The 13,234-nt window shown below is 39.8% G+C and overlaps 1 protein-coding gene across 19 annotated transcripts in view; it reads left to right on the forward strand.

The window, feature by feature from the left end:
• Positions 1–13,234, forward strand: part of TENM2 (teneurin transmembrane protein 2) — a 782,612-nt gene that overhangs the window by 751,980 nt on the left and 17,398 nt on the right. For all 19 annotated transcript variants that reach the window (XM_081845776.1, XM_081845777.1, XM_081845770.1 and 16 more), the window contains 2 exons: positions 3,063–3,238; positions 6,786–7,021. In XM_081845776.1, coding sequence (XP_081701902.1) covers positions 3,063–3,238; positions 6,786–7,021 — 412 coding nt within the window. The remainder of the gene's footprint in view (positions 1–3,062; positions 3,239–6,785; positions 7,022–13,234) is intronic.

Here is a 13,234-nt window from a genome sequence, read left to right on the forward strand (position 1 = left end):
ACCATGGCCATAAAGTGATCCCATTCTCCTCCCCATCCTCAGTTTCCTCTAACTAATGTTCCTAGATCAGGGCATTTTCTTCAGATTAATGACTCTCCAGCATTTCTGAGATACTAACTCCTCCCAGCCGCTCATCAGTTCCCAGGAAATGTCCTGCTCCATCATAGTTATTGCTTAATAAATGTATTTATAGCTGCCTACTGCCTGGGTCCATGCAATAATTAAGTCACATTATTGAGCACCTAACGCAACCCAGTCAGGAGGACTCGTTTCCAGATGATGACAAGCAGGACAGCAGCTGCCATTCCCCATATGCTATTCAGTCTGCTGCTTACCTTTCCTCCTGGACAAGTATAGAAAGAGTTACACAATGGGACAGTTTGCCAGTTTCAGTTATAAGTGCCTCATTAACACATCACTATTCCCCCTTGCTCCCCCCCCCCATGTCTCTTGAGAAACAGATAACATTAATTTTCTGGTCCTCCCAAAAAATTGCTGATCCAGAGGTTTTTTTTAAAAAAATGATCAAAGCAATTTGCACCAAATGACTTTTTTCTTCTGCCAAATCAAGTAATTTTTATCATATACATAATTTTAAATTGCTTTATTAAATCCAGTTATGCCATGAGAGAAGGCATTAATAGCTCTATTCCCCGAACAATGATTGGTGTTTTCTATTGCTTCAGGAGTAGATACCAACCACTTTTTCTCAGTAGTTCTTTTTGTGAGGTTTTAATCCTGATAAAATGGTATTGCTTATTTCTGAACCCCTTCTGCTTGCATATTTGTTTATTAATTCATCTTGAGATTATTATTATTTAATTCTGTTCTGCAGCCAAAAAAGTCTCACAGAGCAGAAAAAAGGAGGAACAAAGACTATCCCTGCCATCAAGGATTGTGAAGGCTAGGTAGACGAAAGAAACACACACACACACACACACACATTAGGGCTGCAATTCTGAAGCTTAGGGGACTGTGGGGACAGAGGCTGGAGGTGATTTTTCTGCCTTATCCAGTGTTCTGCCACAAAGGGGAGGAAATAAGCAAGATTGGATTACATCAGCTCCTGGGCTGGTGTAATTTCCTTGCTAGTTTTTTTTTTGGGGGGGGGGAGGTTGGGACTGGGGAGGCTATGCATTCTTTGGATCCATGCCTTCCCCTGCTCCCCTACCTGGCATACCCTCCTTTTGACCCTAGCGACCTCACAGCCTCTGACATCAGTATAGCAAATGCCTCTGAGGTTGCCACAGGAGTGAGGAGGGGGAAACTGGCCCTCTCTGTCAAAATTGCGCCTCTGCCCTTCTGACACAAAGATCTGCCTAACCTTATCACTGAGTGTAGCATTATGTATTTCAATTGGAGCTGCAATAACTGCGGAGTAAAGCTTCGTCCAAAGTAGAGTACCTTTAGCTTCAAAATGTACAGCATTTGGTCACAGCAGATCCCAAACTTGTCCAGAGGCTGCTCCCCCATGGTGGGAGCAGAACCATAGCTAGGTGATCTTCCGCCCCTGGCAGAACCGCCCAGATTGTGCCCCCTAGCCACGGACAAATTAGCTCTTCTTTCCGCCTCTCCTCCAACCCCCAACCCTCCATTTCCACCCATTCAATTCACCCTCTATTTAAAACCATTTCTTATGAGGCAAAAATCGATATTTATATATATGGACATATTTTTAGCTGATTTTTTGCGACCCCATCTCTTGCACCCCTGGCGGGGGCCCACCTCACACACCCCTAGCTATGGCCCTGAGTGGGAGTCAGCAACTTCCATACCAACCAAAATAACTACAGAAACAAGGAAATCAGGACACACAGTTTTCCCTAAAGATCACTTTTATCTGTGGCCAATTTATTGGTCCTATTCACTGGCTCATTTCACACATAATACCAAGTCACAGTGAGAAAAACATGATAAAATTCAGACCTCACACCTTACATAGCACACTCTGGTTATTGCATTTCATAGCAAGACACGATTTGGAATGTAGTGGATGTAACCACTAACTATAGGTTGTATTTGCTGTCCAAACCAAAACTTTGTGAGATACTAACATAATTTGCTGGTTCAGGTGCAGTGGCAAACTATGATATATCTTAGATGGGTTATTGCACAAGTGCGTATCAGGAGAAGGAAGCACATGAACAGAAGTGGTTTGCCTGAGATACAATGCCCTGATATGCACCTGTGTGCTGACTCTTCTGAAATGTAGGTAAAAATGTTACTATTTTTGTATGTTAAATTATTTACATTTAAAGCTTTTAAAATTTATTGCTTTTTTGCAATTTAGATTTTAACGTTTCCAAGAGTGACATTTGGACTTTGTTACAGATAGGTAGCCGTGTTGGTCTGCCATAGTCAAAACAAAATAAAAAAATTCCTTCCAGTAGCACCTTAAAGACCAACTAAGTTAGTTCTTGGTATGAACTCATACCAAGAACTAACTTAGTTGGTCTTTAAGGTGCTACTGGAAGGAATTTTTTTATTTTGTTTGGACTTTGCTTATTCTTCCTTCTCCCAGCTGAAATTTCTGCTGTCCCTCTCAAAGACATTTCCAGGCAGATAATGTCACTGCACACTTTGAAGAAATTCTCTGCAATATGTTTTTAGTTTATCTTATGAGGGGAAAATGGAAAGAATGGTTGCTCAGTAAGCAGAGGCAAAGAGAAGATGTTCTTGCACTCTGTAAATATATCAGGAATTAAAACTGAGTATCCAAATAACCATTCTCCAGGAAGATTCATAGGGGAAAAGGCATCCCCAAAGGTTTGCTAGATGCAGCATACTCCTTTCTGGTCCTAGGGTTCTATTTGCCTTGGCACATGAATCTAACAGTTAATTGTTTCTCTAAAATGCTGGTGCATCCTTGGTTTTGATACTGAAAAAATATTGTACACCATTCATCTTTGCTGTAATAATTTGCTCCTGTGATATTTTCATTTCCATTCTCTAGACTTTCACATCTGTTTCATATTTTTTAACTTCAGAAAGTACATGTATATATTGGCTCTGTTCATTTTTGAAAAGTTAAATATGTGGGACTTCTTTCTTGCATCTTTTAGTTATGACCACGAAGGACGCCTAACCAATGTGACTCGCCCTACTGGTGTAGTAACCAGCCTTCATCGTGAAATGGAAAAGTCCATTACTATTGATATTGAAAACTCCAACCGGGATGATGATGTCACTGTAATTACCAATCTCTCCTCTGTGGAGGCATCCTATACAGTTGTTCAAGGTATAGAAATGCTTCTCAAAAGAATCATTATTCAATAACAATAATCACTTCTTAGTTAACGAATGTCTACATCACTACCAGCCTTTCCATAGGACTGGAAGGAAGCATAGATATTATATGTTCTGTTGCTATGCAAATGCATTTGTTCACAGAAAAATAATTTCATGTCCTGTGGATCATTCCAGTTCAAAAAAGGAAATCAGATTGTTCAGCATTTTTTTAATGCTTCCCATATAAGATCTAATGACAAGTTTGAGAAGGAGCTATATCCATACATTAAAAACGTTTCTCAAGGGTGATAGAAGAGCCACCCAAGATGAGCTCCTTCCAGACCTCAACACATTTGTGCTTCTTAGGCCAGACCTCAACACATTTGTGCTTCTTAGGCGAGGACTAACCCAGATCTGCAACTTCTCACTCAATGCAATACGTATCTTGCATTGATTAACCATGCTGGGGATCCAGGTGACAACCATGCTTTTATTTTGAAAGCCATTTATTCTTCTTCATGCTCCCTGTGCAGACATACATGTGTGTTAGGTACCTGTGTAGAGCTTATCTCAGGAGCTTTCTAAAGCTGAAACCTGTGAACTAGTGCACATGGTCCCTCTCTTCAAGCAAAAATATCTTACCTATTGTACATGCCTCAAGGAGGAGGAAAACTCTTTCCTTCAGTTTTCTTTTGACTGATACAACAGTCACATTGAAGAAACCTTCCTAGTGGAGATTCTCTTCAGTGAGCTTTATTAAGTCCCTGTCTTTTTGTGGTTTGTTAGGAAACTTTTACTTACTCGATTTACATTAATTACATGGTTTTTTCATGGTTTGTGGTTGTTTATTTTAATCAGGTTGCTTCTTCCTTTGCCCTGTGCACCTATGGGGCAGTGGGTCTTGTTTCCCAAGTATTCACAGTGATGGAACTAAGATACAGATCTCCAACAGCTGTGATGGCTGCCTCATCTGTTTAGGAAATAAATCCTGCCCTCAGGGGAAGGAATTTGCTAAACAAGGTTGCGGGAACTGATTGGTCATCATATTTCTGTGCTTTTCTCTGGAAGTGAATTTTGTGGACACCTGATATTATGGCCTTTGAGTTCACTTGCTTCCACCTCCCTTGTACTTGGGTTGTTGGCTCACCCATGGGCACATGACACTTATTTGTTATAATTTAAAATTGCCCTTTTGGCAGCTGTTACATCAGCTAGCATGTGACTTATTCTGTGACTTACCATATCTTTGCAACCATCAAGATAAAGTGTTTTTATACTTTGATAATGGTATTTGTTTGCCTAAAGTTATATCCAATTCCATCTCAGTCAAGATTTGGTTCTTCTGCATGTTTTCCTGACATGGAAAGCACCTTTCAATTGCCACATGTTTAGAGGGCTTCGTCCTGCCCAGTTGATAGAATTTACGTTTCTTCCAAAAAAGTCATGTTTACCTGCGTGACCCAATGTAATGATGTTCATAAAGCTTTACACCTTGGGTGTATGAGCAAGGTCTGATGTATAATTCATTAGAGCTTTCTAAGCAGGGTGTTGCTGTTTTTTGCCTGAATACCAGTCATTAATTGATGTTACCTTAGATGATCACAGCTCACATACCCTTTCCCGCTAAAGATGCCTCATTCTCAACTGGGACATTTTTCATGTCTCAGTCATGAGGCAAAGGACATTATTTCCCCTCTTGAGGCATGTGCAGCAATTAAATCATTGTACCTTGAGGGAAAAGGCATGAGTGTCTTATCCTGAACTTCTACTCTTGAAAGTTTCCAGGGCATGCTCTGCACAGATGCAGCGAACAGATGTGTGAGTGCATTACCATGCACACAAAAATCAAGTACAGCCCAAAAGTGGAATGATGAAGAGGTCCCAATGAAAGAAGATTGGATATAGAAACTAATAGAGTATGCAGAAATGGTGAAACTTACTGGAAGAATTAAGAAATCAAGAACAACATTTTTTTCAGAAAGCAATGGAAGGGGTTTATTGAGTATTAACAAACAAACTGTAAACATGAGAGAATAGACGATTAAAAGAATAAGTTAAGGCAATTTGGAGTATGCAGGAAAGGACGAAAATAAATGTAAGGAACCGAAGAAAGAGGGAGAAGGGAGTCGAAATTGAAAATGTTAAAATTATGGTTAAATGATTGTAATGTATATAAGTGAAAATTATAATTTTTTTATTAAAAAAATCAAGTACAGATAAGCAAGCTGGTGTTTCTCCCCATGGTATCTCTTCCGTGGGTCAGTTTAAAGTATTTTTATTCACTCACCTATTTTCCTGTGACCCATTTACCTCTAGTCTGAGGTCAGGAGAGAGTTGCCAAGAGAACTAACAGTCTTGTTTATTCTGTTAAGGAAGGCTTAGATTTCCTCAGCTTTAGAAGACAAATTTACAGCATAGCCACTGCAGCAGGGATTTGTAAGGGAGTTAATGGGAGCCTTACAAAAGCAATTCCATATTTCATATGCTATGACACTGTTACCAAAACTGCAGTGAAATGAATTTTGTTGATTTTTTTAAAATTGAGAAATAATGTCACTGAAAACAAACATAGTCACACAACAATAGTCTTCTGACATATAAATGCCAACATTTATGAACCATTTGCCTGTGTTGCAATGCCTTTATTTCTGTGCTACTAGATGATTAATTATGTAGATCTTTTCTTTCTGACAGAAGGATAGAGGTTCTTGGATAGCAGCTGGTCACAGCATTGCTTTGCTGGAGAAACTCTTTTTTATTATTCTAAAGAATAGGTCTGGTTGCAACAGCCACTCGAGAGTATAACCAAGTCATAAACTTGGTTTTATTTCTGTAACTTCTGTCAGTCAGTAAAAAGCCAGGTGTCTGTTTGGCTAGTACTATTTATTCAAGACAGAATGAAGAGTGACACTCTCACAAAAGATTATGTCTGGCAGCTCATTCTGAGTGAGCATCATGCCTTAAGGACCAAAACCTAATCTATAACATTGCGCCACACACACACACACACACACACACACACACACACACAGACACAGATATACACACACACTAATGGAGGTCTTAAACCAGTTTAAAAGGAAAACCTGCTTATTTCTAAGAAAAGGCTCCAGCCATCTCTTTTTTCATTTCCAACTTGAATTGATTTCTTGCTGACCCAACACTTCAATTAAAATAATTTTTCCTCAGATTATACATGTAGCCACAGATATCAAATATTTGCTATAAAAATATCAATATACATGTAGCCACAAATATCAATGATATTTGCTATAAAAAATATCAATATACATTTTGATTTACAATTAAGAAGCAAGTGGGAAACAAAATCCTAATAAACTGAAACACCTCTGCTGGCTTCAAATTTTTAATAATGTTGTTCTTCACATAAACCACTAACATCTCAAATACTGTACCCACTTCCTCACCACACAACAGTTGCTGAGAAACATCATTTTAGATTTGCAGATGCACCATGAAAGCCTAGAAAATTAGGTAATATGTTTTCTTTATGAGTAATGCTGCTAAGTTTCCCCCCACCCCTGTTATTGCTTCAGATCAAGTGAGGAACAGCTATCAGCTCTGCAATAATGGCACCTTAAGGGTGATGTATGCCAATGGAATGAGTATTAGCTTCCACAGCGAACCACATGTGCTAGCCGGTACTGTGACCCCAACCATAGGACGATGCAATATTTCCTTGCCAATGGAGAATGGCTTAAATTCCATAGAGTGGCGCCTCAGAAAGGAACAAATTAAAGGAAAAGTTACTGTGTTTGGAAGAAAGCTCAGGGTAAGTTCAACCCAGTCCTACAATAAAACAAGTTGCTTCAGAAATGGGGACTATTATCAATTCCTATATGCTGTATCATTTATTTCATATAAAATGTGAAAGTGATATATGCCTGGGTTATTTGAACTAAATTAACTATATGTACACATAAGCTTCAAGCTCTGTTTGCAAATCCTATCCCACAATCCATTCACCAAAATCAACCCCACCCCAATCTGAGCTACAGTATTAGAAGTGAGCCTGACTGGGATAAAGCCCCAGAAAGAAGGGACTAAAGAGGGGAAGAAGGGACAATTTAAATTGTAGCTCCTGACCATAATGTTAACTGGGGCACACCTGGCTTTGATGAATGGTGCCTGCAGTTGTCATATGGTTTGCTCCTCAGTGTGGTAAAATGCACTCTAAGGATAACTGGTCAAGCATTGTTTTTCAGGTGTACACCATTCCATATCTCCTTACAACAATTTGAAATGATACAGCCCTAGGCACTATCTGAACTATAGATTAAAGTGGCATGATACTAGTTTCAAACAGTCAAGGCTTCACCCAACGGTTCCTGGGTACTGTAGTTCGCTAAAGGTGCTGAAAGTTGTTAGGAGATCCCTATTCCCCTCTTTCCAGAGAACTCTGGGAATTGTAGCCCCATGAGGGGAATAGGGTTTTTTTACAACTCTCAGACCCTTTGCAAACAACACTTCCCATTATTCTTGCGGGGGGGGGCATGACTATTTTAAGTGGTATGATACTGATTTAAATGTATAGCGCAGATGGGTCCTCATTGACTAATAATCCAGTACAACAAAAGACGCGGGTGGTGGGTGGGACGCGGGTGGCACTGTGGGTTAAACCACAGAGCCTAGGACTTGTCGATCAGAAGGTCGGCGGTTCGAATCCCCGCGATGGGGTGAGCTCCCGTTGCTCAGTCCCTGTTCCTGCCAACCTAGCAGTTCGAAACCACGTCAAGTGCAAGTAGATAAATAGGTACCACTCTGGCGGGAAGGTAAACGGCATTTCCGTGCACTGCTCTGGTTCGCCAGAAGCGGTTTAGTCATGCTGGCCACATGACCCGGAAGCTGTACGCCGGCTCCCTCAGCCAATAAAGCGAGATGAGCGCTGCAACCCCAGAGTCGGCCACGACTGGACCTAATGGTCAGGGGTCCCTTTACCTTTACCTTTTACAACAAAAGAAGATCACAGTAGAAGAGCATTTAAAAAGCCAGATAAACTAAACATTCATAAAAGCCTACTTGAATAAATAAGCATTCCTGACACTAAAAAGATAACACAGATAGTGTCAGGCAAGGCAGTAAGTTCCAAAGACAGGGCACTACAACAGAAAAGGGCCCTAGGCAATGTTATTCCCTATCCTATTGTGACTGGGCTGTTGGTATGATCTGCTGTATTTTTGGCAAGATAGAGAACCATATATGCTACTTCAGCTGTGTATGCTTTCCACCAAACATTTCAGGGTGGGGGGCACAAAAAGGTTGAGGAATTCTGGGCTATTTCATTTGCAAAGCTCAGAGTCTGAAATCCTGCAGAACACAGTCACATTCGGCAGTTATCTTTTGAAACTTTTTGTAGTCACATCATTCCATATTTACCATTGTAGATTCTTCTTTTTAAATATATATATGTATATATATGATGTTTTTATTTATTTTCATGGTACAGTTCTTTGATCAGGGAGTGAAGACAATGAATGTTCCACACCCACACACCACAACCCAACTTCAAATATTTGCAGAGGTTGTGTTATACTCTTTGCATGAAATCAACTCTGCAGTTTGAGGAGGCTCTCAAATAATAAGACCCTAAAATAAATGGATATAGTCCTGGCTCTGAGTAATAAAGCCTTAATAGAAATACTTGCAGTAATTAGCAGAAGTTAGATGTACAAGTATTGGAGCTGAATTCTTGCCAGAGTTAGATTTTTATTTTTATTTTTTGCACCATGTATATGCAAATCAAAACATAGCTTTATCTATCAACACCTCAGCATTTAATTGTCTTGTGTTAGTTCCTGTAACAGTAATCACATATCCATTTAGCTCTTTTAAATGAAAATCACTATGAGATTATAACAGGTTGAGTGGACTGAAAGTGCAATTTGAAAACAAGAGGGAAAGCGTTGAATGTATTTGCATCTCATTTATTTTAATTCAGCATTTTTTCAAACTGCATAGTGAATGAAATTAAAAAGCTGCACTAGAAAATAGCAAAGGAGCAGACAGGAGGCATAAAATACAACACTCAGGTCAGTCACAGATGATACCTTGGTGAAGTGCTGGCCTCCAGATGGAGACAAATGGTGAAGGCTTGTGATTAATGGCGATGCCTCAATATGTCTGTGATTTACAACTGTGATTTGGCTGAAAATAGCAGATTTTGAGCCAGCAGTAACAGCACAACCCTATGCATGTCTACTGACAAGTAAGCCTTGTATCAGCAGAGCTTACTCCAAGGTAAGTGTGCATAGGATTAGAGTCTTGGTCTACAGTGCTAAACACCTTTTGATGGAGCCTAGTGGGACTTACTTCTAAGGTTTTTAAAATTTCTGCCAGCTACTTAATGGACTGATATGCCCAATGTGTGTGTGGGCGGTGTCAAATAATTGTTTTGGGGAAATGGACAATACAGGAGACAATCATTTCATGCAGAGGTTCTGTTCCTGGCCCCTGCAAGTATTGACAGAGCATAAGTATGTTCCCCTTGTTATGCCCCATTGTACCCTCTTCTGGGTCCAAAAGGACCCGCTCATGAGTGATCACACTTCAGTTGGATGCACCTAAAATGGTCGCCACCTGTATTTGAATTGTACAACTAAGAAGGAATTCTTAATCTTGCTTGGAAACAACACCCAATTCAGAAGCTTTCCCCCTTAGATTTCAACATTCAGAATCTGTTTTGGTTTCCTCGAAGGTCAGAGAAAGGAATTATTGATAGTGAGGGAAAGGATGTCTGCACATGTTCAAAAGCACTGTCTTCTTACTATTTCATATGCTCCTGCATGGAGCACTGACTCAAAAAGCAAGCTGTATGTATAAGCTCAGGGGAACTATGAGATGATGTATATTTTGGTCTTGTTTTCTCAAGCATCAGGAATGGAGAATACTTTACACAGAAGCAAGCGAACACATTTGATTGTGTTCTGTGTTTAAGGAGGGGTTGTTTTCCCCCTTTCCTTTCCTTTGCTGTTGATGGTTTGGAAGAGTGCCCAGAGCATTACTAACGAGGTTGGAGGTGAACTTTAAAAAGTCAGGTAATGGTAGCACCTTGACAGAAACTTGTTAATTGGTTTCAGTTCCCAAATATATTTTTGATTTTTAACAGATTTTTTAGCATCACATCCAGTTAGGGCTTTTGCATGCATTTACTCAGAATGCATAGAGTTAAGTTTGCAGAAATCCGCTGGAATGTGGCACTCAATAAGTTTCCACCAACGTGATTTGGCCCTCAGTCTGTACATTTCCCCACCCATGCTACAGAGGAGGACTGAACTCCTGTTGGAAATAGAAATATGGACAACGTGGATCCTGGTCTGATGCAACTTTTATTTATTTCTTTTTGCCCATGACTGCCAACCGTGTGAAAAGACACTGGCTATGATAGTGCCACAAGGAAGACTCCTGGGAAAATGAAACATTCAGTGGCTTTCCAAGTCTAAAACTAGGGGGATGGGGCTGGAAATCATGCTGAACCATTAGCACGCCTATATAAAAGACCTCTGCTAAGCATGCTCTTTGCAATGACTAGAGAAGTTGTTTCTGCCCCTTTCTGCCTGTGCTGCATAAAGTTCTACTTTTAATCAATCAGGTGAAAACCATGATTAAGCTTACAGAACGAGAGGTGTGCTATAATTTTGTTGTGTAGACAAGTATTAGCACCTACTGACAAAATAAGTTATCAGCCAGAAATTGAATGCTAGTCTGTTTTATGTGAGTCCTCATGAAGACTGATCTCTTTTGCATACAACTTAATTTCAAGTGAGAAATGTTTTCTGGAAGAGTCAGTAAGCAGTCGTAGGAATTGCCTCTTGTGACTTACACAAGCATGGAAGAACAGGTGTGTGGGTAGGTGGCAGAAGAAAGGCAAAATAGTTTACTAGATAATTTAAAGTCATGCCGTTGATAATAATGTTATTCTTGTTCCCAGAGAGAGTGGGGATGTGGGAATTAGTCATTTTGTTTGGGTTTCCATATAATTAATATGACACAGCAATTATACTCTGTGGTGCTTCTTACTCTGCCAGTAGAAAATGATGTTTTGGAGCAGGTGCTCTATGTTCCTGAGTAATGTTTATGAAGCTTGTTTGCTTGCACATAGACACATCCATACATATTCCATTATTAGAATGGTGCATCAGAGATTAGTCATTCTCATAATAATCATGTAGTTTCCCTCCACACTTCCAGATGGTGAACTGAAGTGGTGGTTGCCTAACCACGATGTCCCAGAGTATAGCTAAGTAGAACTTTGTGATCCAGACCACCTGGATTCAAAATACGGGGCAACATTAAGCCATTAATTTGAGCACTTCCTTTTGGAAGCTAGTACTGTAACAAAACACTCTGTATCGGAATGATGGCATATAATAAACTCAGTTCTACCACACCTACTTCCCAGGGTCTGGTTGTAGGATGAGGGTGAGATTATAAAAGCAAGCAGGCAGTAAAAGTGCAAAATGTATTACGTTCACCATGTCTCCTAAATCAGCCAGGTACTCTCTCTGCCTCACAGAATGCGCAAAAAAGCCAGAGCCTGATTGTGACACCTCAAAAAGGATACAGTAGAGATGGGAAAGGTTCAGAAAATGGCAACCAAAATTATCAAGGGCCTGGAGCAATTCCTGTAGAAAGAAAGGCCACATCTGAGGCTTTTCAGCTCAGAGAAAAGGCAAGTAAGGGGCAACATTATACAGGTGTGTAAAACTGGACATGATGAGACAAAAGAATAGACTGGGAGAAGTTTCTCTCTCTATCATAATAATAGAACTTGGGGTCATCCAATAGATGTTGAAAGACTGAGGACTGAAGTATTCCTCATGCAACACATAGTTAAACTATGGAATTCACTCCCACATGACAGAGTGATAGCCACCAACTTGGATGGCATTAAAGGAGGTTAAGACATACTGTATTTTTCCGTGTATAAGACGCCCCCATGTATAAGAAACCCCCTATTTTTGAGAATTCCTGTTTAAGAAAATGGGGAGAGATGTATCCCTGTATAAGACGCCCCCAAATTTTTGATATTTTTTATGGAAAAAAACCTATACGGAAAAATACAGTATTCTTGGAGGATAAGGCTACCAATGGCTACTAGCCACGGAGGCTCTGTTCTGCCTCAGTATGCCTCTGAGTACTAGTTGCTAGGAATCACAAGTTGGGAGAGGGCTGTTTTGAAGATGACTATTAGTGGGCACCCTCTTTCTCCACCTAAGATTACACACACACACACACACACACACACACACACACACACACACGAGATGTAGGCAGATGTAGGTTTCTTTTTGGGGACCTCTGAAATGCAGGGTAAGAATTTTGACTTCTTGTTGTTGCTTAAACGAAGATTCATTTAAAAATAAAAAAGCTACTCGTTTCTTTGGAGACAGCCTACTTGGCAGTATCAAAACCTTTTCTGGGAAATCCTGCATGAATAGTGATTTTTACGACTTATCCACTGAGGAAATGAAAACCATGGTAAAGAGAGACCTACTTCATTAAGTGGAAAAAATCAGAATGCAGAAAATGAATGATAATTAAAAATTATTTCCTTACAAATATAGAGTTGTATTAATTTTCAAATTGCTTTCTCTGTAACAGAATTCCTACAGAGTGGGTTGGGGTGGGAATTGAGCTCACCCTTGCTGTGAAAATAATTCAGAATAACTTTCATGTCCTCAAGAAAGGCTGGGGGTCTATTTCCATATTGTTTGATGTGCTGTTTAAATTTGGATAAGAGAAAATGTTGCTTAATCAAAGCTACTGTAAAATATAAGCTGAAGAACAGATTCTCAGGAACCGATGAATACTTCTTAAGTAGTCACTGCTGTCAAAAGATATCTAATTTAAAGACTTCTACTTTATTAATGGTGCATTCACAATTAAATTGCTTAAGAAGCTTTATTAGATTACAGGGTTGGCCTGGATTCTTTGGTCCGTCTCCAGTGAAAGCTGTTATTTATCTTTTGTATTACAGCATTCACTG

This window comes from Podarcis erhardii (assembly GCF_964252035.2).
Source record: "Podarcis erhardii genome assembly, chromosome: 2".
In the NCBI taxonomy this organism is placed as follows: domain Eukaryota; kingdom Metazoa; phylum Chordata; class Lepidosauria; order Squamata; family Lacertidae; genus Podarcis; species Podarcis erhardii.